At 38.2% G+C, this 23,513-nt stretch overlaps 1 protein-coding gene across 8 annotated transcripts in view; it reads right to left on the bottom strand.

Annotated features, from left to right (window-relative positions):
* PHTF1 (putative homeodomain transcription factor 1) overlaps positions 1 to 23,513 on the bottom strand; it is a 67,741-nt gene that overhangs the window by 9,397 nt on the left and 34,831 nt on the right. For 6 of the 8 annotated variants that reach the window (XM_060201855.1, XM_060201854.1, XM_060201853.1 and 3 more), the window contains 10 exons: positions 21,495 to 21,653; positions 17,966 to 18,122; positions 15,184 to 15,318; positions 13,684 to 13,843; positions 12,249 to 12,428; positions 12,051 to 12,140; positions 8,467 to 8,688; positions 1,785 to 1,913; positions 1,148 to 1,420; positions 309 to 440 (listed from right to left, as the gene is read on the bottom strand). In XM_060201855.1, coding sequence (XP_060057838.1) covers positions 309 to 440; positions 1,148 to 1,420; positions 1,785 to 1,913; positions 8,467 to 8,688; positions 12,051 to 12,140; positions 12,249 to 12,428; positions 13,684 to 13,843; positions 15,184 to 15,318; positions 17,966 to 18,122; positions 21,495 to 21,653 — 1,637 coding nt within the window. The remainder of the gene's footprint in view (positions 1 to 308; positions 441 to 1,147; positions 1,421 to 1,784; positions 1,914 to 8,466; positions 8,689 to 12,050; positions 12,141 to 12,248; positions 12,429 to 13,683; positions 13,844 to 15,183; positions 15,319 to 17,965; positions 18,123 to 21,494; positions 21,654 to 23,513) is intronic. The other 2 variants (XM_060201856.1, XM_060201857.1) reach the window with 2 other exon arrangements.

Raw genomic sequence — 23,513 nt, 5'->3', positions numbered from 1 at the left:
CACATTGTAGCTAGATTACTGCCCCCACCACACACACAGAAATCATACAAAGGTAAAATGATAAATTTATCACTCTGTCCCAGCCATTTAATTTTTCCCCTCTCCCCATCCCACTTTTTTAAACGTTCGTATTCTTATCCCTGCCAGCTTTGCAGACAGATTACTTCCATTTTGGCATCCAGTAAGCCAGGCCATCATTATAATCTGTCATGAAACTACACTATTTACTGCAGATCTAGAGCCAGATATTTCAAATAAACATGTTCTCCATATATTCCAGTCTCTAGTCTATTGTTAAACAAACTCACCTTTAGATAGGAACGAAGTGATAACCATATCTTAATGTTCTCCACCTTTTTAAGTCTGAAATGAGGTATTTCATATTTCCTAGCTTTCCTGGCAGAAGTAATATGGCTGAAGAGTTTTGCAAATAAAAATCTCTACAGAAGGTTAAAAAAACACACAAAATACATTGTAGGTATGTGTTTCTGAGTGTGTATTTTTATCATTATAAATAATAATAGTAACATAAAGCATGCTTAAAAACTATGCAATTCTAATCACTGATCATTGAGACAGCAAGAAAATGTCATCAATAGATCATTACCCTGTACACAATATGGTTCACTCAGTGATGTTTACAAAACATGTTCTTAGTAGAACTTAGTGAATCCCAACTTCAAAAATACAATTTTTATAGAGAATTCTAGCTAACCTTCAAATTATATTTCCATTCAAAATCACATTTTTTGCTCATACCATCAATATAGTAAGTTCTCAATCCCTAACTCTTATCCAGCTCCAATAAATGTATTCCTCACTGGACCATTTTTCACAGAAACGTTATCAGTTTAAGAGTTATCACGCAGAGTAGAGATAAGAGCAAGGGCACATTGAGGTGCAGATGCTTAGAGTCAGCTAGGAGCCTAGCTAAGCCACTCCTACATAAACTCAGCAATATTTAAGATTATGACATGTCACTTGTGAATAAACAACATCACAAGTGTTAAACTCTAAAATATAGGAAATCCACTTATCAATGCTACATGGCCCACATTAGCTTTAGAAGACAGGGCAAAAACAACTCAAAGGAATATCATGTTATCTCCACAGAGATAAGAAGTTTTGCTTATTTTTTTCTACCCACCTGTTTATATGTTCTCTCAGCCACACACATCATGAAAAAAAACATCCATGTAAGACACAATCGTTCAAAAAAATTAATTATAGACAAAATAATAATAGGTGTGACAGGTGGTGCGCCACAAAAGAGAGTCAAGATCTCCTCAGCAGAAATGGACTTTAGCTGGTCAAGGCTCTTCTCACGGAAAAGTCGATATAAGAAAGGAAAGAATGCTAATCCAACAGTGACAGCATTTCCCAGCATCTGATAACCTACTCCTTGCTGATATGCGTTAACCTGGGGATTAATTTTAAATGCTTGTCATTATTGCATATCTAAGTAGAGTTGTCAAGCAGTATTTATTAGACACTACTTAGATTTTTTTTAAGTACAAATAAAATGACACAAATTTATGATTTTTAGATATTGTTAAAATTAGACTTAAATAAGTTAAGGAATATTTGTAGAGTATACTGAACAACTAATCAGGTTACAAAGAGACCTTTTAACACTAAAAAAAAATTTCTAATACTGCCAAATAGACTACACAATTTAAAAAATACTTCCTATATTTCAAAAGCAGAGTCACAGTGTTTTGGTCACTAGACTAGCTGACCACTGTACTGAAATTCAAAATCTGAAAATATATCAAATATCTTACCCTACTCATGATGATACCACTTATTTCCAACACAGACATATCCATCTTTTTGCACTCAGTCCCTTCCCAGATTATTGCACTAACTCGATCAGAGGCCGGGCTTGAGTTCTGAAGCCAGAATAAATGGTTCTGAAAAGAAAAATATAAAACTTTTACCACTCACTCTTTAGCTCTCTCATTTGGGTTTCTCCTCCTTTTGTCCAGCTCCCATGCTACATTTGCCAATGTTCAGTCTCCTCACTTCTATCCCTAAGCTCAACATTTCAATTACCAACTCAAGGATGATGGGGTTTTTTTGGTCCTTTTTTGGTATACTAAGTCATTTTCTTACCTGGAGGGAATCTAAATGTTTCCCTGTCTAGACATCTGTTTGTTTTTTTTGTTTGTTTGTTTGCTTGTTTGACTGCTTGCTTTTGGTTTTGCTTCATTTTCCCTCTCTAAGCATTTAAAAGTACATAATCTGGTATATTCATGGAGTATTGATGAGGAAATGATTTCCAGAGTAGCAAAAGAATACTAGAAAAGCACACCTATGGACATCTGATTTTTGATAAAGGGACCCAAAATATTAAATGAAAGGAGGCTCTCTTCAATAAATGATGCTGGGGAAACTGGGTTGAAACTTGCAGAAGAACAAAACTGAAGCACTTTATCTCACCAAAAACAAAAGTCAACTCCAAATGGATCCAAGACCTGGATGTTAGACCAGAAACTATCAAATACTTAAAGGAAAACATTGGTGAAACACTTTTCCCACCTAAACCTCAAGGACATCTTTTATGATACAAATCCAATTGCAAGGAAGACTAAAACAAAAACAAATCAATGGGACTACATCAAATTTAAGAGCTTCTGCACAGCAAAGAAACCATCACTCAAACAAAGAAGCCCCTCACAGAATGGGAGAAGATCTTCACATGCCATACATCAGACAAGAGACTAATAACCAAAATATACAAAGTGTTCAGAAAACTTAGCAACAAAAAAGCAAATGACCCCATCCAAAAATGGGCAGAGGATATGAACAGAACATTCACTACAGAAGAGATCCAAAAGGCTAACAAGCACATGAAAAACTGCTCCAGGTCACTGATTGTCAGAGAACTGCAAATAAAGACAACACTGAGATGCCACCTCACCCCTGTAAGAATGTCATACATCAAAAAGGACAGCAGCAACAAATGATGAAGAGGTTGTGGGGACAAAGGAACCTTTCTGCACTGCTGGTAGGAATGTAAATTGGTCCAACCTCTGTAGAGAACAGTCTGGAGAACTCTTCACTAGGCTAGACATGGACCTTCCATATGACCCAGTAATTCCTCTCCTAGGAATATACTTCAAGGACTCCATAACATCCAACCAAAATGATATGTGTGCACCTATGTTCATAGCAGCATAATTCATAATAGCTAAAACCTGGAAGCAAACCAGGGGCCCAACAACAGATGAGTGGCTAAGAAAGCTGTGATATATGAGTATGGGATGATCCCACTCATAAGCAAAAGTTGAGAAAGAAGAACAAAAAGGAAACTCAAAGCAGGATCTGAGTTTGGAATAGGGCACCAAAGTAAATATCTCTGAGTGGACGGTGAGGGTGGATGCTCAGCTTCACCGGGGGAGGAGGATGGGATGGGACACAGTCTTTTGGTGTTGGGAATGGTCTTTATGTATACTCCTATTAATTTGCAGTCATATAAATCACTATTTAATAGGAGAGGGGGAAAATTGATTGAATGTCTCAAATTTTTTAATGTACAGATCATAGGCTGAGTCTTTGAAATGTTGACTCTCCAAAAAGCTTAGACCAGGAGAGCAGAAGTAACCAGTGACATTACTTTATAAAATACAGATATATATAAATAACATCAAAGGACAAATTATGGTGAGGTTGTGTATGATACAGCAAATCCTAACAATGAGATTTTCAAAGTCAAACCCAATTGCCAAATAATCTGATTATAGCAGTAACTATCTATTGCCTTCTTAAACCCTAAGACAGCAGGAACATCCCACTTCTATAATGCCCAAATTTCCCCCAGTCCTGGAACCTCTAGGGTGGGACTCACATTCCAGCATGCTTCTTTCAATTCATACCAACTGATACTGTATCTGCTGATCCCAACCTATTCAATGCAATGAGTACCACCTCAGCATGCTTCACTTGGAATGGGTCCAGAGACATCAGGCATGGAATGTCAACCCTTCAGCGTCATTACTCAACCCAGACCTTTCCTTTCTCATAGGACTCCTTAATTCCATTTCAGGTGGTCCAATTCCTAACAAAGCCTCAAAATCTAGATATAGACCAGGTCCCATGAGATAGGGCAGATGTACACATGTATCCTCCACAAAGTAGGGCAAAATATATACATTAAAGCAAAAGTGCATAATAGTTTGCAGTAAGTAACTAAATAAAGCTAGCAAGTAGAAAGACCTAAAAAGACACCATAAAGTTCCTAATAAAATAGTTTCTATTTAGACCTAGATACCCTCCTCACCTACTTCCTATTACACTTCCCACAGTCACTTCAAAGATAACCTTATCAAAGTAAGGACTACAAAAGCTGAATAAGGGCATACTTTAATGATGACTCTTAAGGCCACCCCACCAGCTGGGGTCCTAGTCAGGGAGTCCTGGGATTCCCACACAGACACAATGAGACTAGACCTCAAATAGATCCCTATCCCCATTATCACTGGTTATCGCCATCAGGAACAACATAATGGAACCCTTTGGGGGCCTCCATAGCACCTTGCCCTCAGTGTAGATCAACAATGGTAGAGAATGTTCCATCCTCTGAAGGAGGGGTTGGATAACATATTCTACCTACCACCTGAAGAAGATGGGTCCTGAAATTGGTGCAACTTGGAATGTTCCTGTGATGATCACAGAATGCAAGTTTGGACCTACAGGGATATAGAGGTTACATAGGCTCCTATAATGAATATGGGCCCCAGATCAAACTGGTGGGGTCTACAGTCAACAATATTTATACACCTTTCCCATATTTGGGAGCTACTCTCCTCCCTGATGCAGCTTTCTAGCCCCTTTTCCAGCCATGACATCATCTCCCCAGATAATAACTTGGGTCCACCTGCATATCAGATGTCAGGCTCACGCAAAAACTAATAAAGTAATGAACCCTTTGGAATATACCTAAAATAGACCTAATAGCTGTTTCCAAAATGGAGACACCAAATCTTCATCTGCAATATTCCAGCCTTTAGGTTCATGATTCATCAACAATTTATATGGCTTTATATGTTAACTCTTTTTTAGCTACCAGGTTCCAGATGCTACCATGATGCCAACCAGACTTCCCTGGACAGATGACCCTAGCAATGTGTCCTGGAGCACTTCCTCTGAGCCCCACCCCACTAGGGAAAAAGAGAGACAGGCTGGGAGTATGGATCGACTTGTCAACCCCCATTTTCAGCAGGGAAGCAATTACAGAAGCCAGACCTTCCACCTTCTGCACCCCATAATGACCCTAGACTAGAATATATATATAGCATATTTGGCATGTTTCTTTCCTTCCTTGCCTTTTTTATCACAATGTTTAACATAATACTGATGAGCCCTTACTAATTTATTCATGGATAGCAAAAGGAAAAAATTATTAAGCTCCTACTATGCAACACGGTATATGGATACACAGAAGAGTAATACAGATGTGTTCCTTGACATCAAGAAGATTACAAAATCAAGAAAGAGGCATAAATAAAATTGTTACACAGTATGATAAGAGAACTGAAGAGAAATACAAGGGGATATGATAAGACACTAAAAACAAAAAGGAAACAATATTGGAGAAATGTGCATTACAGGCAAAGATCCCAGTATGTGTGTAAAGGCCCAGAAGCACATGAGAAAAGGTAGATTTCAGGAAGTGGGAGAAGTCAGTTACATTAAAATAAACCATATAATCAATGATCATGGAGGGCTGGGCGGTAGCGCAGCAGGTTAAGCACATACGGAGTGAAGCGCAAAAACTGATATAAGGATCCAGTTCGAGCCCCTGGCTCCCCACTTTCAGGGGAGTCGCTTCACAAGTGGTAAAGCAGGTCTGCAGGTGTCTTTCTCTCCCCCTCTGTCTTCCCTTCCTCTGCACCCCATAATGATCCTAGGTCCATACCCCCATAAGGATAAATAGGAAAGCTATCAGGGGAGAGGAGGGGATACAGTGTTCTCGTGATGGGAACTGTACCACTCTTATCCTATGGTCTTGTCAATATTTCCATTTTATAAATATAATACATCTTCTGGGGGGAAAAAGAGAGATACTGAGAAAAGCTATGCATGTACCAACAACTGTATTTATTTAAACCATTAATAAAAATAAAATTTTAAAAAATATATATATTATTGTCATCACCAGGGTTTCAATGCTCCAGTGAACTTTTTTTCAGAGACAGAAATAGAGACAAAGGGAGGGAAAGATACCACAGCACTAAAGCTTCTCCCAGTGATGCAGGGGCCAAATTCAAACCTGGATTGTGAGCATAAAAAAAGTTGCAAAAGGGGTGGCGGTGGCCCACCTGGTTGAGCGTGCATGTTACCATGCAGAAGGTTCAAGCCACCCACTCCCCACCAGCAAAGGGGTACGCTTCATGTCACAAGTATACAAGTGTTCATCTTTTTCTCTATCTCCTCCTCCCCTCTCAAATTTCTCTCTGTCCTATAAAATAAAAAAGAAAGAAAAATAAGCCTCAAGACTGATAGATTCATAGTGTTGGCAGAGCCCCAGCAATAACACCAGTGAGAATAAACAAGACAAACACAAGTGCACTATCCTGGTAAGCTATCTCGCCTGCCCAAGGAAAGAAACTGAGTAGCTAGGAAGTTGCCAGCCACAGAAAACAGGGTTTGCATATGTGAGTACCTGTGGCTTTATCCCTAGCACTATATAAATCAGTGATGCTCTGCTTTTGTTATACTGTCTCTCTTTAACTAATCAAACTAAGCAAACCTTTTTCTTTTTCTATTTACCACAGGGATTCAACATAGGAACTCAAAGCCTCAGGCATAGAAATCACTTAAACTACCATTATGCTATCTCCACAACCCTAAATAAGCAAATCTTAAAAAAAAAAAAAAAAAAAAGCAGTTACTTTCAGGGTCTTTTAAAAAAATTACAAACATAATAATTAAAGGTAGAATCATACCTAATATAACTAAATTTTGCATAAGTGTATTTCAGTTTGCATAGCATTTTTCCCAAACAAAATCACTTATTTTTTAGTAAGCAATGAGAGCTTCATTTAGATCCATTAGTCCATAGATACTGGGAAATTATGTACATATTTTTTTTGCCTCCAGGGTTATTGCTGGAGCTCAGTGCCAGCACTATGAACCCACTGCTTCTGGAGGCCATTTTTTCCATTTTTTATTGGATAGGACAGGACAAATTGAGAGAGGAGGGGAAGATAGAGAAGGGGGAGAAAGATAGGTACCTGGAGACCCGCTTCACCATTTGTGAAGTGACATCCCTACAGGTAGGGAGCTGGGGACTCGAACAGGGATCCTTGTGCAAGTTCTTGCACTTCATACTATGTGCTCTTAACACACTGCTACCTACCATCCAGCCTCCCCACAAAAATCACTCTTAATTCTACAGTATAGCAATAAAAGACTTATTTATATATTTGTATATAATATTTTTGAATTATATAGCTAGACTAAACAGTCAAAGGTGAAAAGGAGAACACAAGATCTGATATTCTTTTGCCAAAACAGAAAAGTTCTAACACAATAACAGATTTAGTCTAATGTTTCTTTCTTTCTTTTTTTTTTTGCTAATGTTATTGCTAGTATAATTTCACTCAGTTACCTTTCTGACAACTAGAGAAAAATATCTTTTTATTAAACATTTCATAAGATAAGAGTATTTTTATAATATAGTTCACATAAAGTAAGCAATACAAACAATTGCTTATTTCCTAATCATTACTAAAGAATCCTTGACTCAACTTTGGTGGTGGGTACAGGATGGAAATGTGTGTGTGTGTGTGTGTGTGTGTGTGTATACACACATGCACAATGTGTAATTTTATAATCTTGTAAACCACTATTAAAGCATTAATAATTTTTAACCTCTGAGTCACCTGACTCTTTCCTAAAAGGTGCCCCCCCCTTTCAGTAGGAATAATACCTCATGCATGTGCATTTTTACTGCTCAGGGCCACCTTTTCATGCAGATATAGAGAGACAGAGAAGAAGCAACACAGCACTGGAGCTTCCTTTAGTTCCATAGTAATTCTCATGAGATGCCAAGGCTGGAACCTGGAAGAAGTACATGGCAAGGCACACACCCTAACTGGTAAGCTCCTACAAAGCTTTGTTTTTAATGTGATGCATTGTTACCTTCTATTAGTGAAAGTCATGTATCTTACTGAAAGTTTGTTTTGAATGTCAAAAACAAATAAAAGGAACATGAAGATTATTCTGAAGAAAATGGGAAAAAAAATCAGGAAGAAATTTTTAGGTTGGGGCAACTCAAGTACATTTCCCTGAGATAAGGTATCTTTGCTTATAAGCTGTTTAGTTACCTCCTGTCAAAGTAAGGAACAATAACAGAATCTATATAAAGGATTACTATAAAGTTAAACAAGATAATACAGTCACTGGCATATGGTGAGTACCCAACAGAGATTGACTATGACTATCACGATCTTTACAAACCTGCTGGAAAACATCCTCTTTGGGGTCCCGTTTGGTTCCTGAGTGAAGGTTATTCATATTAGCACCCTCACTGTCACTGGTGACAGATGACCGGCACTCTGGGCCATGCAGCAGGTCGTCCCATAACATATCCTCTGTCTCCGAGTCATGGCGGGTACTTTCTGAGTCTCTTCTCAACATATTCAGGATTGGAGAGCCACTACACACACCGGATTTGGATCCCTTTAAAGGAAAACAAAGCAAAAAGATGGCTTTTCATTCCTTTTAAAAAAAATAATGGTTTATCTGAAATAAAATTAAAATAAGTTATCTATGGAGGTGGTTAGCAAGCTTTGACAAATCAGTCATCGTATATTCTTTTGTTCACGTGGCTTCACACAACAATACATTTTAATAGTTAGATGTTAAACTCTGATGCTTCTCAAACAACCCCAACTTTAAGAGGACTTCTAAATAGTTACTGCCTATTCACAGAATAGCTGGCTACAGGTGTTGTGAGGTGGAAGTGACTCCAGTCAGCACATCTAGAGAGCCTACCCTGGATGTAGGCCTCGTTGAGTTCTTTGGCATATCCAAAGTGTCCCCTGCTCTAAACATTGTGAACCTTATTGTCGATCATGTTCAAGAGCTCTGTCTAACATGGAAAAGACAGCCAGGCAGAAAGAAAGATGGACAATGTAGCTCTAATGTATCACAAACATAAGTACAAATGATTTTCCATAGAGGCCAGAAGGTGGCACAACTGGTTAAGTACATATGTTACCATGTGTAAGGATCCAGGTTCAAGCCTCCCCCATCCCTATACTGTCCATCCCTACCTGCAGAAGGAAAACTTCACAAAGGTCAAATGGTGAAGCAGTGTCTACCTCCCTTTCTATGTCCCCCCATCTCAATTTCTCTGTTCTACCAAATAAAACAAATAACATTTTTTTTAAAGTTTTCTATTTTCTTTTTAGAGATTTATTTTTATGAGAGAAGAGCAAAATACTAAATCACTGCTCAGCTTTGGCCTAAGGTGGTGCTGGGAACTGAGCCTGGGACCTCTGGAGTATTAGACATGTAAGCTTTATGCTCTAACACTCTGTTCTCTATCTGGCCTGTGCAATTTTTGAAATTTGCTGTGAGTCAACAGCTTACAGGAATTTCTTTAAAAAATATTTTATTTATTTTATTTTAATGAGAGAGAAAGAGAAGGAGGGACAGATACAGAGAGTAAGACCAGAGTACTGCTGAGCTCTGCCTATGGTGGTACTGGGATTGGAGCCTCAGGCATGAGAGTTTTTTCCATAACAATTATGCTGTCTCCCCAGCCCCAAAAAGGAAGGTTTTCCATCTGCCAAGACAACCAAAACAAAAACCATGCCACCTTCTACTCTGTTCACCTCTAGAGTTATATTCCAAGTATATAATATGCCCATTAACTTTCAAGATGAGATTTACTGCAACCATATTTCAGAAGTCTCAAAAATCTGTCCTCCTGCAAACACAGACTGACAGGTACTCAGAGGTTATATAGGTTCCTCTGCTAAATATGAATATAAATGGATTCTGGGTCAGATCAACGTTGTAAACAGCTAACTGTATTATATATTTTCTTCAAGTTTGGGAGCTACTCTCTGCCCTGATCCAGCTTTCTAGTCCTATTCTCAGCTCTAATTATATCTTCCCAGACAATATTAGCTGTCAAGCTCCAGCAAAAATTACCAGTCATAGGTGCCGGGTAGTGGAGCACCTGGATGACCCGAGTTCAAGCCCCAGGTCCACACCTGCAGGGGGAAAGCTTTGTGAGAGGTGAAGCAGGGCTGCAGGTGTCTCTCTGTCTCTCTCTCTCTCTCTATCTCCCCTACCCTCTTGATTTCTGACTGTCTCTATTCAATTAATAAAGATAATTTAAAAAAAATACCAGTCATGGGCCCCTAAGAACATATCTAAAATAGACTTCCTAGCTTCTTTTTACCCCAAAAGTCCTACTCCTAATCTGCTCTATTCCTACTTTTTGGCTCATGTTTATTAAACATTTTGCCCTACTTTATATCTTAGTGTCTTTTAGCCACCAAGTTACAAATGCTACTACAATTCCATCCTGAACTTCCTGGGCAGATGACCTCACCGATGTGTCCTGGAACCCCACCTCTCCAGAGCCCTACCCCACTAGGGAAAGATAGAAACAGGCTAGGGGTATGGATTGACCTGCCAATGTCCATGTCAGACAGACCTTCCACCTTCTGCACCCCATAAAGAATTTTGGTCAGGTGGTCCAGGAGGTGACGCAATGGATAGAACATTGCATTCTCAAGCATGAGGTCTCAAGTTCAATCCCCAGCAGCACAAGTACCATTGTGCTATCTGGTTCTTTCTCACTCTCCTCCTATCTTCCTCATTAATAAATAAATAAAATCTTGGGGGGGGGGGAAGAATTTTAATCAGGGCCCAGGCAGTGGTGCACCCTTAAGTGTGCATATCACCAAGGACAAGGAGCTAGGTTTGAGCCCCATCTCCCCACCTACAAGGGGAATCTTCATGAGTAGTAAAGTAAGTCTGAAGATGTCTTTCTCTGCCCCTCTGTCCCTCTTTCCCTCTCAATTCCTCTCTGTCCTGTCAAATAAAAATAGAAAGAAAAAAATGGTCACCAGGAGCGGTAGATTCATTGTGCAAATATTGAGTCCCAGTGATAACCCTGGTGACAAAAAAAAAAGGAATTGTGATCCATACTCCCAGAAGGATAAATGTTAGGGGAAGATGACCAAAGGCCTCTGAACTCCAATATCATCAGGACCTAGAGAGAGAAGGGGGTAGGGGAAAGGAAGAACACTCCAAAGTGGTAGGTGTGACTTGGAAAGAAAGAGAAAGACAAACATATATAGATAGTTACAGAAATAATAGTTAGCTCCTATCTGATCTTGGGAAAACTAATGCATTTTTCAACAGACAGAAAGTGGACACAGAACTCTGGTGGTGGGAAAAGTATTATACTGTTATCTTAAAATTTTATAAATCAATATTAAATCACTAATAATTTTTTAAAATCTGTTCTCATTAGTATCAATTGATGCTTAAGAATAAATGAGAAATAATGCTTAAGAATAAACTATAGGCCCTAAGAGTTGATACAGTATACAAAGTATTTAATTATCAGAGCATGAAGTCCTGAGTTCAGTCTCCAGCATTTTATGTACTAAAGTGATGCTCTGGTTGTTTTTCCGTCCCATTCTCTTTCACTAACAACTCAAAAAAGTTTTAAAAGTTTATTGGCCAAGGGAGAGAGCACAATGGTTATGCAAAAAGACTGTCATGCCTGAGGCTCCATGATCCCAGGTTCAACCTCCCACACCACCATAAGCTAAAGGTGAACAGTGCTCGGGTAAAAACAGATAAAAGTTTATTAACTTTATAGTCCAAGTACATACTAAGTGAACTTTGGGGGGAGGACGGGCACATATAAAAAGTATTTTAGAGCAACCAATAAAAAAAGAATGGGTAAAGCTATTATTAGGTTGTCAGAAAGGTCAGGATGCAATTTTGCACAGAAAAAGACATGACTTTTCCAACAACTCTAAACAGAGATGTGTTGAAGTGCTACAAACCTGGCTGAAGACTGCTGATTCAAATTCTGATTCAGCTAGACTATCTGAATCACGCACAATATGACACCACCTGGTAGAGGTTTTCTTCACCTGCCAAAAATCAAACCAACAGAAGACAAAAGGAAAAGATGTTTACTGTTATTATTCAACACTTTAGCTATCAATATCCATACTTTTATAAATTAAAATAAAATTTACCTGAGAGTTTAGGTGCCTTGAAAGCATTGATTTTCTATTCTTAACTTCACAACCATTGTCGCTTGAGGCCCCTTCCACACTCCTACGCAATAAGATCATCTGTGTCCGGGCCTCACAATCTTCCTCGCTTGACAGATCATCTGACACTCCATTACCACTACCCAAGTGCCTAAAATTCTCCTGCAAAGAGAACAACAACTCCTTCACAAGAGAGTCCAAACAACCATAGTAAGTTGCACATACAAAAGACAAAAATAATCATGTAAAAAACAAGTAGTAAAAGCAAAGTAAGCCAAAACTTGAACAAACTCTAAACCTATCAATCGTAAATTGTAGCCAGGAAGTGGTACAACAGGTAGAGTGTTTGACCTACAAGGATGTGCTCCCAAGTTTGATTCCAGGTGTCACATATACCAAAGTGATCCTCTGGTGTTGATTTCTCCCCCCCCCCCAAGTAAATGAATCTTTTAAAGTCATAGATTTCTAGGAACATACCTAAAATACACTTCCCAGCTTCTTTTACGTATCTGTGAACTTGGGAGAACCACTGTAGTTTCCAATGGAGGGAATGGGGACACAGAACTCTGGTGGTGGGAAGAGTGCGGAATTGTTCCTCTATTATCTTATAACTTTGTAAACTAATATTAAATCACATATAAGGAAAAAATTAATTTCCAGCCTAGGAGTTGGAACATTGCATTCCTGAGCATGAGGTTCTGAATTTAGTCCCTAAATTCATCTCATGTGCCAGAGTGAGGCTCTGCTTTTCTCTCTCCTCTACCTCATTAATGAATAAATACATATTTATAAGCCAGACCTCCCACCTTCTGCACCCCATAAAGATCTTTGATTCATATTCCCATAGAGATCAAGAATAGGAAAACTTCCGATGGAGGGGAAAGCATATGGAATTCTGGTGGTGGGAATTGTGTGGAATTGTACCCTTCTTATATCACAATCTTGTCAGTGATTATTAAATCACTAATAAAAATTATTTTAAAATCTCTAAAACAGAATTTTAAAAATTAAAAAATTACTATTATTATTTGGTCACAATAATGAAAGACACTGAACATGCAATTAAGCAGTCGAAATAAGAAAACAGTGATATGTGGTGGTTAGAAGCATAGGCTTGAGTCAAACTAAGTCAAACAGTTGTACTTACTAGCTGTTACCTTAAGCAACTGAATCTTTCTGGGGCTGTTTCCTCATCTGAAAAGTAATGGCAATAAATGCACCTATTTTACAGTGCTATTGAAGAAGTTAAATGAGCTGCTTTGTGTAAAACACTTAGAATGCTGTCGGTTTGAATAATGGCTGAAAAGGTGTTATTTTTATACTATTAAATACTGTAGTTATGTATCTCTAGTAATGTGTAAGAAAAAGAAAAGTTTACACAGAAAATATTTTGTCATGTTTATCATTTAAATCTTACCCTATGACATTTTTCTCCATCTGAGAATTTTGCTTTCTCTTTTTTTTGCCTCATTTTACTCTGTGGTTCACCCTGTCTCTTCTTAATAATAGGATGCAGACAGCTCACATCATTGTCAGTTTCAGTCCCTTTGTTGCATATTAATTTTACTCTTTTAGCCCTATTTTTTGAAAAGGGGAAAGAGACAATTAGCTTCCTGAATGTAATATCTCTCACGAAATTATTTTCTTTTACAGAGTATAATACATATTCTAGAAATCCAAGAAAAGTCAGAAATCATATTTTTCAGGCTTTAGGTATAAGATGGCAGAACATACTTATCTCTAGACTCTTAAGACACATGTTGGGGCGGGGTGGTGGTACACCTGGTTAAGTGCACACATTACAGCACAAGGACCCAGGTTCAAGCCCCCGGCCCCCACATAGAGGGGAACAGCTTCACGATTGGTAAAGCAGGACTGCAGGTGTCTGTCTGTCTCTTTCCCTCTCTATGTCTCCCTTCCCCTCAATTTCTGGCTGTCTCTATCAAAGAAAGAAAGACAGACAGAAACTTAAAAAAGAAAGACACATGCCAATTAACTGAGAGGAACCTTGTTGTCCACTTCTCCACTCGTGCACACTGCAACTCCTGTCTCACACTGTCTGTGTGCTACTTCCCAGACTATATACCCTCTCTTACCCTTTAAGATCCAGCAATTTGGGACCAGGCAGTGGGACACTCGGTAGAGCACACACATGACTACACATTACCAGAGTGAAATCACTGAAAAAAGGGAAGCCCAGTGCCCAGGACAGTGTTCAACACAAAGACATTTCAATGAAAGAGTATAAAGCATATCTTTAGGAAGTCATGTAAATATTTCACTAATAAAGAACTGTAAAAGAGCTTTCTGAGTGACAATCATTAATATATGATAGGTAAGAAATTCTTTACTTATATGCTTACAATGTATATACTTCTATAGCTTAATTGAATAGCATACTGATGGGTTGTTGAAAAAGGCATGACCAGAGTACCTAGTGGGGGTTGTATTGTTATGCGGAAAACTGAGAAATGTTATGCATGTACAAACTATTGTATTCACTGTCAAATGTAAAACATTAATCTCCCAATAAAGGAAAAAAATTAAAAAAAGAAAAAGAAAGAGGCATGACCTATTTTTTTCTTTTTTGTTACTAATAATTTGTTACAAGATTGTAAGATTATAGTTTATAGATCCATACCACACCCACCACCAAAGCTCTATGACTCTCACCTCCCAAAGACAACCACCATAGTTCTTACGAGTCTTACAGTGTGCTTGCTTCTTCTTCATTTTTTTTCCTTTTCAAGTTAATGTGCATGAAATCTCTAGATTCCACCTATGTGTGAAACCATCTGGTAGTTTAATGACATATTTTTTCTGTGCAAAAGTGTCTCATGATTTTTCTGACACCCAATACTACGCAAACACCAGTGTGATTACAGATAAGTGCAAATTCCAAAGTAAGATTTCCAACCTGTTGCCAAAGAGATTACCCCAAAAACCACTGATAAATGGCACAGATTCCAAGGTTTCTACTCCTTTGACTTTATCAGAGAAGTTATTTCCATTTTCTCGGTTCCCATCACCATTTACAGTTTTTCGTAATTTTCTATGAGAACAAAGAAAAATCCTTCAGCATCTTCAACATCTTTAGATTATTTAAGATCATTTCTATTTCTGCCTAAAATATCACCAAGGAAAACTACACCAAAAAGTTATGTCCTGAAATTAAATATACTCAACTTCATATGAATTGTGCAAAAATGTCTGAGATATGAGCCAAAACAATTTTTTTTTTAACCAGAGCACTGTTCAGCTCTGGCTTATGGTGGTGTGGGGGATTAAACCTGGGACTTGACGAAGCCTCAGGCATGAGAGTCTGTTTGCATAGCCATTATGCTATCCACCTCACCCCAAAACAAGAAATTTATTTAGAAATAAGCCAGACTCCTATGTTATCCATTTATTCATTCATTAAAGATAAAGTGATTCAAAATTTTACCAGGAGAAAAAAAATTATATGTATGTATGTATGTATGTATGTATGCCAACAGTCTTTTTCTGATATAGCCCATACTACAGTAAAAGGAATAGTTTCTTTATGAATATAATAAGTCTATTCATTTGGGCATATTTAATTAGTGAAATGAAGACAAGGAGAAAAAAAGGGGGAAAAAAGAAAATGAAAAAAATAGAAAAAATTCACTTCACTAATTTTTGTTGATATCCTACACAATTAAAAGAAATGGTATCCTATAAATACTAATGAGAGTATATTTGACTTCCTTAAAAATCATTATATCAGCAACTCAGGAGGTGACATGGTAGATAAAGCACTGGGTTTAACAAGCACTGTAGTCTGGAGTTTGATCCCCAGGATTGGCTGTATCTGAATCATGTTCTGTTCTGTTCTATCATTAATAAATAAAATAAATCTTTAAAAAATATATTAATTCAGGGTCAACAAGGCAGTTTAAATGGGAAAGCATCTGGTCCACACAGCTTCCCACCCCACTGCACTAGGGGAAGGAAGCTTCAGTCTGTGGTCTCTCTCTCTGTCTCTCTCTCTCTCTCTCCTTCTTTCTCTTTCTTACTATCTAGAGAAGTTAGACAGAAACAGTAAATCCTCCATGACAAGAAAAATAATAAATCAATGGAACTGAATTGATTTTATAGTCCTATATAATTTTTTGGTAAAAATTTAATCATTAAAAATTAGGGTGTGGGGAGTCAGGCGGTAGCACAGCGGGTTAAGCACAGGTGGATGGCGTGAAGTGCAAGGACCGGCGTAAGGATCCCGGTTTGAGCCCCCAGCTCCCCACCTGCGGGGGGGGGGGGGGGGGGCTCGCTTCACAAGTGGTGAAGCAGGTCTGCAGGTGTCTATCCTTCTCTCCCCCGTCTGTCTTCTCCTCCTCTCTCCATTTCTCTCTGTTCTATCCAGCAATGATGACATCAATAACAATAACTGTAACAACAATAAAAAGGGCAATAAAAAAGGGAAAATAAATAAATACTAAAAAAATTTAAAATTAGGGTGTGTAGAAATTCATTGCACAAAACAAAAACATCTTAAGGAATAACTGCTTAGAAAGACACAATGTACAGGTACTCTGAGGAAAGATAATGCAACTTTCAGAAAATAATGTGACATGTAGTGAGGAAATCTCTTAACAGTTCTAAAACCAAAAGCACATAACCAGTAAAAATGTGATTAAAATTCAATGTGTAAAAAAGTCAAGTGAATCATTACTGAAAGTTTAAAAATACTCAGAAGCCTATTCTTATATATACTGAAAAGAGGTAAAATTTTAATAGTATTAACACAATGTGCTAAGATCCTTGTTTACAATGAACTTTCACTAAAGTTTGATTCTGATTATATTCTGAAGCATTTATTATTATTGTTGCTGCTGCTGCTAGGGTCTCAGGACAACTGCTCCAGGACGTTTTCAAATGAAAACAGACAAGACAAAGGGACAGTGACAAAGAGAACAAGAAGCTTCCCCCGGTGTGATAGAGGCTGGACTTGAACCTGGGTCACATGTACGGCAAAGCGGACATGCTCCTAGGTAAGCCAGCTTGCCAGACCAAAAAGAATACTGTTCCAGAATAATTTGAGATAAATTTTAATAAAGAATAATATGGGAGAGGCTCTAGGAATATAGTTCAGTGGATAGGCATTGGAACTGCATGTCAAGAGGTCACTGAAGCCCCAGGTTCATTCCCTAGCCCACCATAAGTCAGAGCTGAGTGATGCTCTGGGTTCTGGTTCTCATTCTCTCTCTCTCTCTCTCTCTCTGCCTCTCTCTCTCTCTCTCACTCATATTCTCTTTCTCTCATGAAAAAATGAATAAAATCTGAAAATTTTTTCTAATTGTCATGCACATGACTCAAATCCAAAGCCCAGCCCCCAATGCACGAAAGGAACTGAGTGCTGTAGGAATTTCACTCGCGTCTCTATCTCTCTGTCTCTGTTTCCCTCTGTATAAAAAGATCAAGCTGGAGCAGTAAAGCCCTGGTGACAACAACAACAAAAACAATTTTAACAAATAGTGTAGTATAGCAATTCACCTTTTAAATAACTGTATTCAATGACAAAATCCAATCTGGGATTAAAAGTTCATGACAAGGTTTCTTAGCATCAGGAAGAAAAGTGAAAAGTAAACTATTCAAAAAGAGAATGATTTTTCATTAGTCAAGATTTTCTAAGTCTCTACAATGCCTCTTTCAACAACAGGTATAATTTCTCTTTTTACCTTCTTCTCCGATTTCCATTGTTTCCTGGTGGCTTTGTTATCTGAGTAGACACAATTTGACAGTGGACAGTTCCCATGAGTAACATAAGGCACAAGGGTCCAAGTACTTCGCTTACATTCACAATAGGCATCATAGAATATAACACAAGTGCTATAACTGCAAAGAGGTTTCAAATTGTAAGACAAAAGTAATTTTTATTACTATGCAAACTAACTAAAAATTCATATTATTTAAAAAGTACACAAAGGCCTGGTGACATAACATGCACTGCTTTGCTGTGTGTGTGACCCAGGCTCAAGTCCAGTTCCCACTGCACTGAAGGAAGCTTTGGTGCTGTGGTTTCTTTTCCTTCCTCTCTGTCTCTCTACCTCTCTTGTTTCTATCTTTAAAAATAACAAATTAAAAAATTAAAAGTATACAAAAAAAGGGCACATATCTACTTACATAAACAGTGAGTGAAAACCAGAAGCTTTAGATCACAGAGCAAGTAAAGAGAAATGTGTTCACAAAATTTGCTTTTCTGACAGTATGACAATGTAGATCATTCACTTTCCACCAAACATCTTGATACTCTGTAAATATTGCTACCTATTATGGCTGGAGGGATAACTTACCCCTTGAGGAGGATACAAACACTGTGCTTGGAACCCTGCCAGGCTATGTGTGCCAATGCCCTAGGCATCTCTTCTAACTTGTATCTTTTTGCATAATAAAACTATAACTACAAGTTCTTTAAGTCATTCTAGTGAAGTATAGAAGGGATGAATGGGAAAACCCTCAAAAATGAATCCAGGAAGAGAAGGTAGCCCTACGAATTCCCAAAGTGAGGCTGGTATGTGTAGGTAAGGTAGTCTTCTGAAGGACTGTGTCTTTAACCTGTAGAATTTGGTCCAAGTCTAATAAAAAATAAAAAAAATCAGCTTTCTTCCTGATTTGTATCTAATTTTCATTGTCAATATTTTATAAACATTGACATAAAAATATTTCTGGGTCAAGGAGATAACTCAGACTCTTAGAGCACAAATTTTCAGGCTTGAAGTCCCAGAAGTCATAAATTTAATCCCCAGTACCACCTTAAGCTGGAAATGAGCTTAAACTCTGGATTTCTCTCCTTCCTTCACAATAGCTTCTTATAATAAACATACATATATAAGTAACTCTTAAAATACATCCCTAACATACTAAAAATATGTAAGAAAAATGAACAAGTCATATTACTGAATATATGTGAAATCAGGAACAAAACAAGGCCACCCTTGGTATTTAACAGTTCTCAGTAACATTAAATGAAATATATGAAAAAGGAGACTGAATTTTTATTTGCCACAATATGACTATATAGCTAGAAAGTGTGAAAGAATCACTGAAACACTCTGGATTACATATGAAAACACAATGTATACAATTTCCTATATCTCAAGTATAAATAAATTCTTCAATAACAAGCACGTGGAGAAATATTTCGTCTTGCCCTACACATGATCAAAGGAGTAACACAAGTGGACAAAGCTTTTGTCAAATTCAGTAACAACTTTTTAAAAAAAATATTTATTTTATTTATTCCCTTTTGTTGCCCTTGTTGTTTTATTGTTGTAGTTATTATTGTTGTTGTCGTTGTTGGATAGGACAGAGAGAAATGGAGAGAGGAGGGGAAGACAGAGAGGAGGAGAGAAAGACAGACACCTGCAGACCTGCTTCACTGCCTGTGAAGCGACTCCCCTGCAGGTGGGGAGCCGGGGTTCAAACCAGGATCCTTATGCCGGTCCTTGTGCTTTGCGCCACCTGCGCTTAACCCGCTGCGCTACAGCCTGACTCCCAACAACTTTTAAATTCTAGTAAAGCTGGCAGACTGTGGTTACATAGGCACTTCTACTTATTTTCCAAAAGAATTGCATTGACATAAATGTCTCTATACATACTGAAAGTCTTAAAATGTTTTGCTTTGACCTGTAAACTCATTTCAGATAATTCTATTATGAAAAAATATAAAAAATGGGAAATTTTATTCATGATTTTAATATTGAAAAGAAACTAATCTAAATGCTCATGACATAGGAACAGTTATGTAGATGATGGTGTTTTCATATGATGGACTCTTGGGTAATCATCAAAAGGTGTTTAGTAGCCTGGGAGGTGATACATCATTCAAGATATCTTAAATTTTCATGTGAAAATGTCAAGCAGGAAGTTGGACTTTTGAGTCTGAAGTTCAGTAAAGAAATGTAGCCTAAAGCAGAATTTGAAAAACAAGATCAGAAAAAAAACTGGAATTGACATATTGCACCAAAGTAAAAGACTCTGGGGTGTGGGGGGGGGGGAGAATACAGGTCCAAAAAGGATGACAGAGGACCTAGTGGGGGTTGTTTTGTTATATGGAAAACTGGGAAATGTTATGCATGTACAAGCTATTGTATTTACTATTGACTGTAAAACATTAATTCCCCAATAAAGAAATTTAAAAAAAATGTAGCCTAAAGATATAAAACTGGGGGGAGGGGCTGGGGAGACAGCATAATGGTTATACAAAGGACTTCCATGCCTGAGGCTCTGAGGTCCCAGGTTCAGTCCCCAGCCATAAACCATAAACCATAAACCCATAAACCAGAGTTGAACAGTACTCTGGTCTTTCTCTCTGTATCTCTCTCATTAAAATGAAATAAAATATCTTTTTAAAAAATTTTAAAAGAATAAGCTTTTTAAAAAAATATATCAAACTAGGAATTGCCAGTATATTGACTATATTTAAAGTAATGGGGCTTCATGAGTGTACCTAGAAAAGAAAACAGAATCTGGATCAAACCTTGAAGCAACCCAGTTGTGAAGATCAGACAGAATAAAAGATTGACATAGTCTGGTCCAAAAGGACTGAGATGGTTTTGAAATTCAGGAGAATTATACAATTACGTTTTGTTCTCTGAGCAGGTAATTTTAAGATGGTGAACTAAATGATGAACTGTGTGTGTGTGTGTGTGTGTGTGTGTGTGTGTGTGTGTGTGTGTGTGTGTTTTATGAATGAAAATAACAGAGAAGAAAGAGAGAAACAGAAAGAAAGCACTGAGCACTGCTCACTCCTCATCTAAGATGGTAGTGTGGATTTAATCTGTGGCCTCTGGGGTCTCAGGCAAGCAAGTTGGTGCTATATCATGAACAGTTATCTCCCTAGTTAGTGTGTGTGTGTGTGTGTGTGGTGTGTGTGTGTGTGTGTGTGTGTGTGTGTGTGTGTGTGTGTGTGTGTGTGTGTGTGTGTAATTTGGTATGGTTTATATATTTAGTTAGTTAGTTATGAGAGAGAAGCTACAGCATCATTCAGCTCTGCTATATGGTGGTGACAGAGACTGTACCCAGGCTTCTGGAGTCTCAAGCAGACACATCCTGTGCTCTATCAATGACCTATCTCCCCAGTCCCATTCATTCATACTTTAATCCATCAAAGGAAAGAGTAAACATAAGAATAGTAAGACCTTTATTATCAAATGGCAAAAGAGGAAAAAAGAATTAGTCGTAATTCACTGCAGCCCTTCCAATTACCTTGCATGAGGTAAAGCACTAGCAGCCAAATGAAGATTCTTAAAGAGGTAACCTGAATCCACCAATTGCTGAACAATGGGAAAAACACAACTCGAACAATTCCTTTCCGAGTCAGAGATGTCCACGGAATTTCAGGTTTGGCTTTGGCAAATGTTGAGCCTTTAAATATAAAATAAAATAAAACATCAAGCACTTACACTCACTTACAGTCCTATATTAAAAATGAGTAAAAGCAAAAGTTAGCACATAATCTATTCAGCTATAAAGGACCTTCCGAATGCAAACTAATGCAGTTCCTGTGAGAGTTAGTATGGAGATTCTTTTAAAAAATAAAATCTGAAATATCCTGCAATAACATTTCTAGGCATATATTTAGAGGTCATGAAAAATCTAATTTGAAAGGATATATGTACCCCTATGTTCACAGACACGCTGTTCACAATGATTAAACTAAGAAATACATCTAAATTCCCATTGACAAATGACTGAACAAAGAAACTGTGGGAAGAAATCTAGGAGATGCTCTAATGGATAAAGTGTTGAACTCTCAAGCATGAGGTCATGAGTTTGATCCCTAGCAGGGCTTATGGCAGAGTGATGTTCTGGTTCTCTCCTTCCCAAAAGAATGCTTCTCTTGTTGTTTTATTTCTGTGCCTGGCATTGGAATATAACCAAAAGAGGTCTACTAACTATCTACAAAATGGAGACCCCCCCCCCCAAATTTTCATCTGCACTATTCCAGCCTTTAGGTTCATGATTAGTCAACAATTTGTTCTGCTTTATATGTTAACTCTTTTTTCAGTCACCAGGTTCCAGATGTTACCGTGATGCCGACTGGACTTCCCTGGGCAGATGACCTCACCAATGTGTCATGGAGCCCTGCTTCTCCAGAGCCTCACTCCACTAGGGAAAGAGAGAGACAGGCTGGGAGTATAGATGAATCTGTCAACGCCATGCGGAAAAGCAATTACAGAAGCCAGACCTTCCACCTTCTGCACCCCATTAATATCTCTTGGTCCATACTCCCAGAGGGATAAAGAACAGGAAAGCTATCAGGGGAGGGGATGGGATACGGAGTTGTGGTGTTGGGAATTGTATGGAGTTGTACCCCTCTTATCCTATGGTTTCTGTCAGTGTTTCCTTTTTATAAATAAAAATTAAAAAAAAAAAGCTTCTCTGTGGGGCTAGATGGTGAACACCTGGTTGAGTGCACATGTTACAATGTGCTAGGTCCCAGGTTCAAGCCCCTGGTCCCCACGTGCAGGGGGAAAGCTTCATGAGTGCTGAAGCAGGGCTGCAGGTGTCTTTCTGTCTCTCTCCCTCTCTATCTCCCCCTTCCCTCTCAATTTCTGGCTGTCTCTATCCAATAAAGAAATAAGAAAAAAAATTTTTTTTAAAAAAAAAGAGTACAAAAAAAAATGCTTCTCTGTCATTAAAAACATGGCATCATTGGGGCCAGGTGGTGGCGCACCTGGTTAAGCATACACATTACAGTGCACAAGGACCCAGGTTCAAGCCCGTGGTCCCCACCAACAGAGAGAAAGCTTCACAAGTGATGAAGCAGAGATACAGGTATCCCTCTGTCTCTCTCCCTCTCTACCTCATCCCCTTTCAATTTCTCTGTTTCTATCCAATAATAAATAAAATATTTAAACTGGAATTGGTGTATTGCACCAAAGTAATAGACTCTGAGGTGGGAGGGTGGGGAGAATACAGATCCAAGAAGGATGACAGAGGACCTAGTGGGGGTTGTATTGTTATATGGAAAACTGGGAAATGTTATGCATGTACAAACTATTGTATTTACTGTTGAATGTAAAACATTAATTCCCCAACAAAAATTTTTTTTTAAAAAGTGCAGGTGGCACAAAGCGCAAGGAATGGCGTAAGGTTCCCGGTTCGAGCTTCTGGCTCGAGCTTCCAGCTCTCCACCTGAGGGGAGTCGCTTCACAAGTGGTGAAGCAGGTCTGCAGGTGTCTATCTTTCTCTCTCCCTCTCTGTCTTCCCCTCCTCCCTCCA

This window comes from Erinaceus europaeus, chromosome 11 (assembly GCF_950295315.1).
Source record: "Erinaceus europaeus chromosome 11, mEriEur2.1, whole genome shotgun sequence".
NCBI classification, from domain to species: Eukaryota; Metazoa; Chordata; class Mammalia; order Eulipotyphla; family Erinaceidae; genus Erinaceus; species Erinaceus europaeus.
The sequence above is the reverse complement of the archived record's forward strand: the minus strand, read 5'-3'. Positions and strand labels throughout refer to the sequence as shown.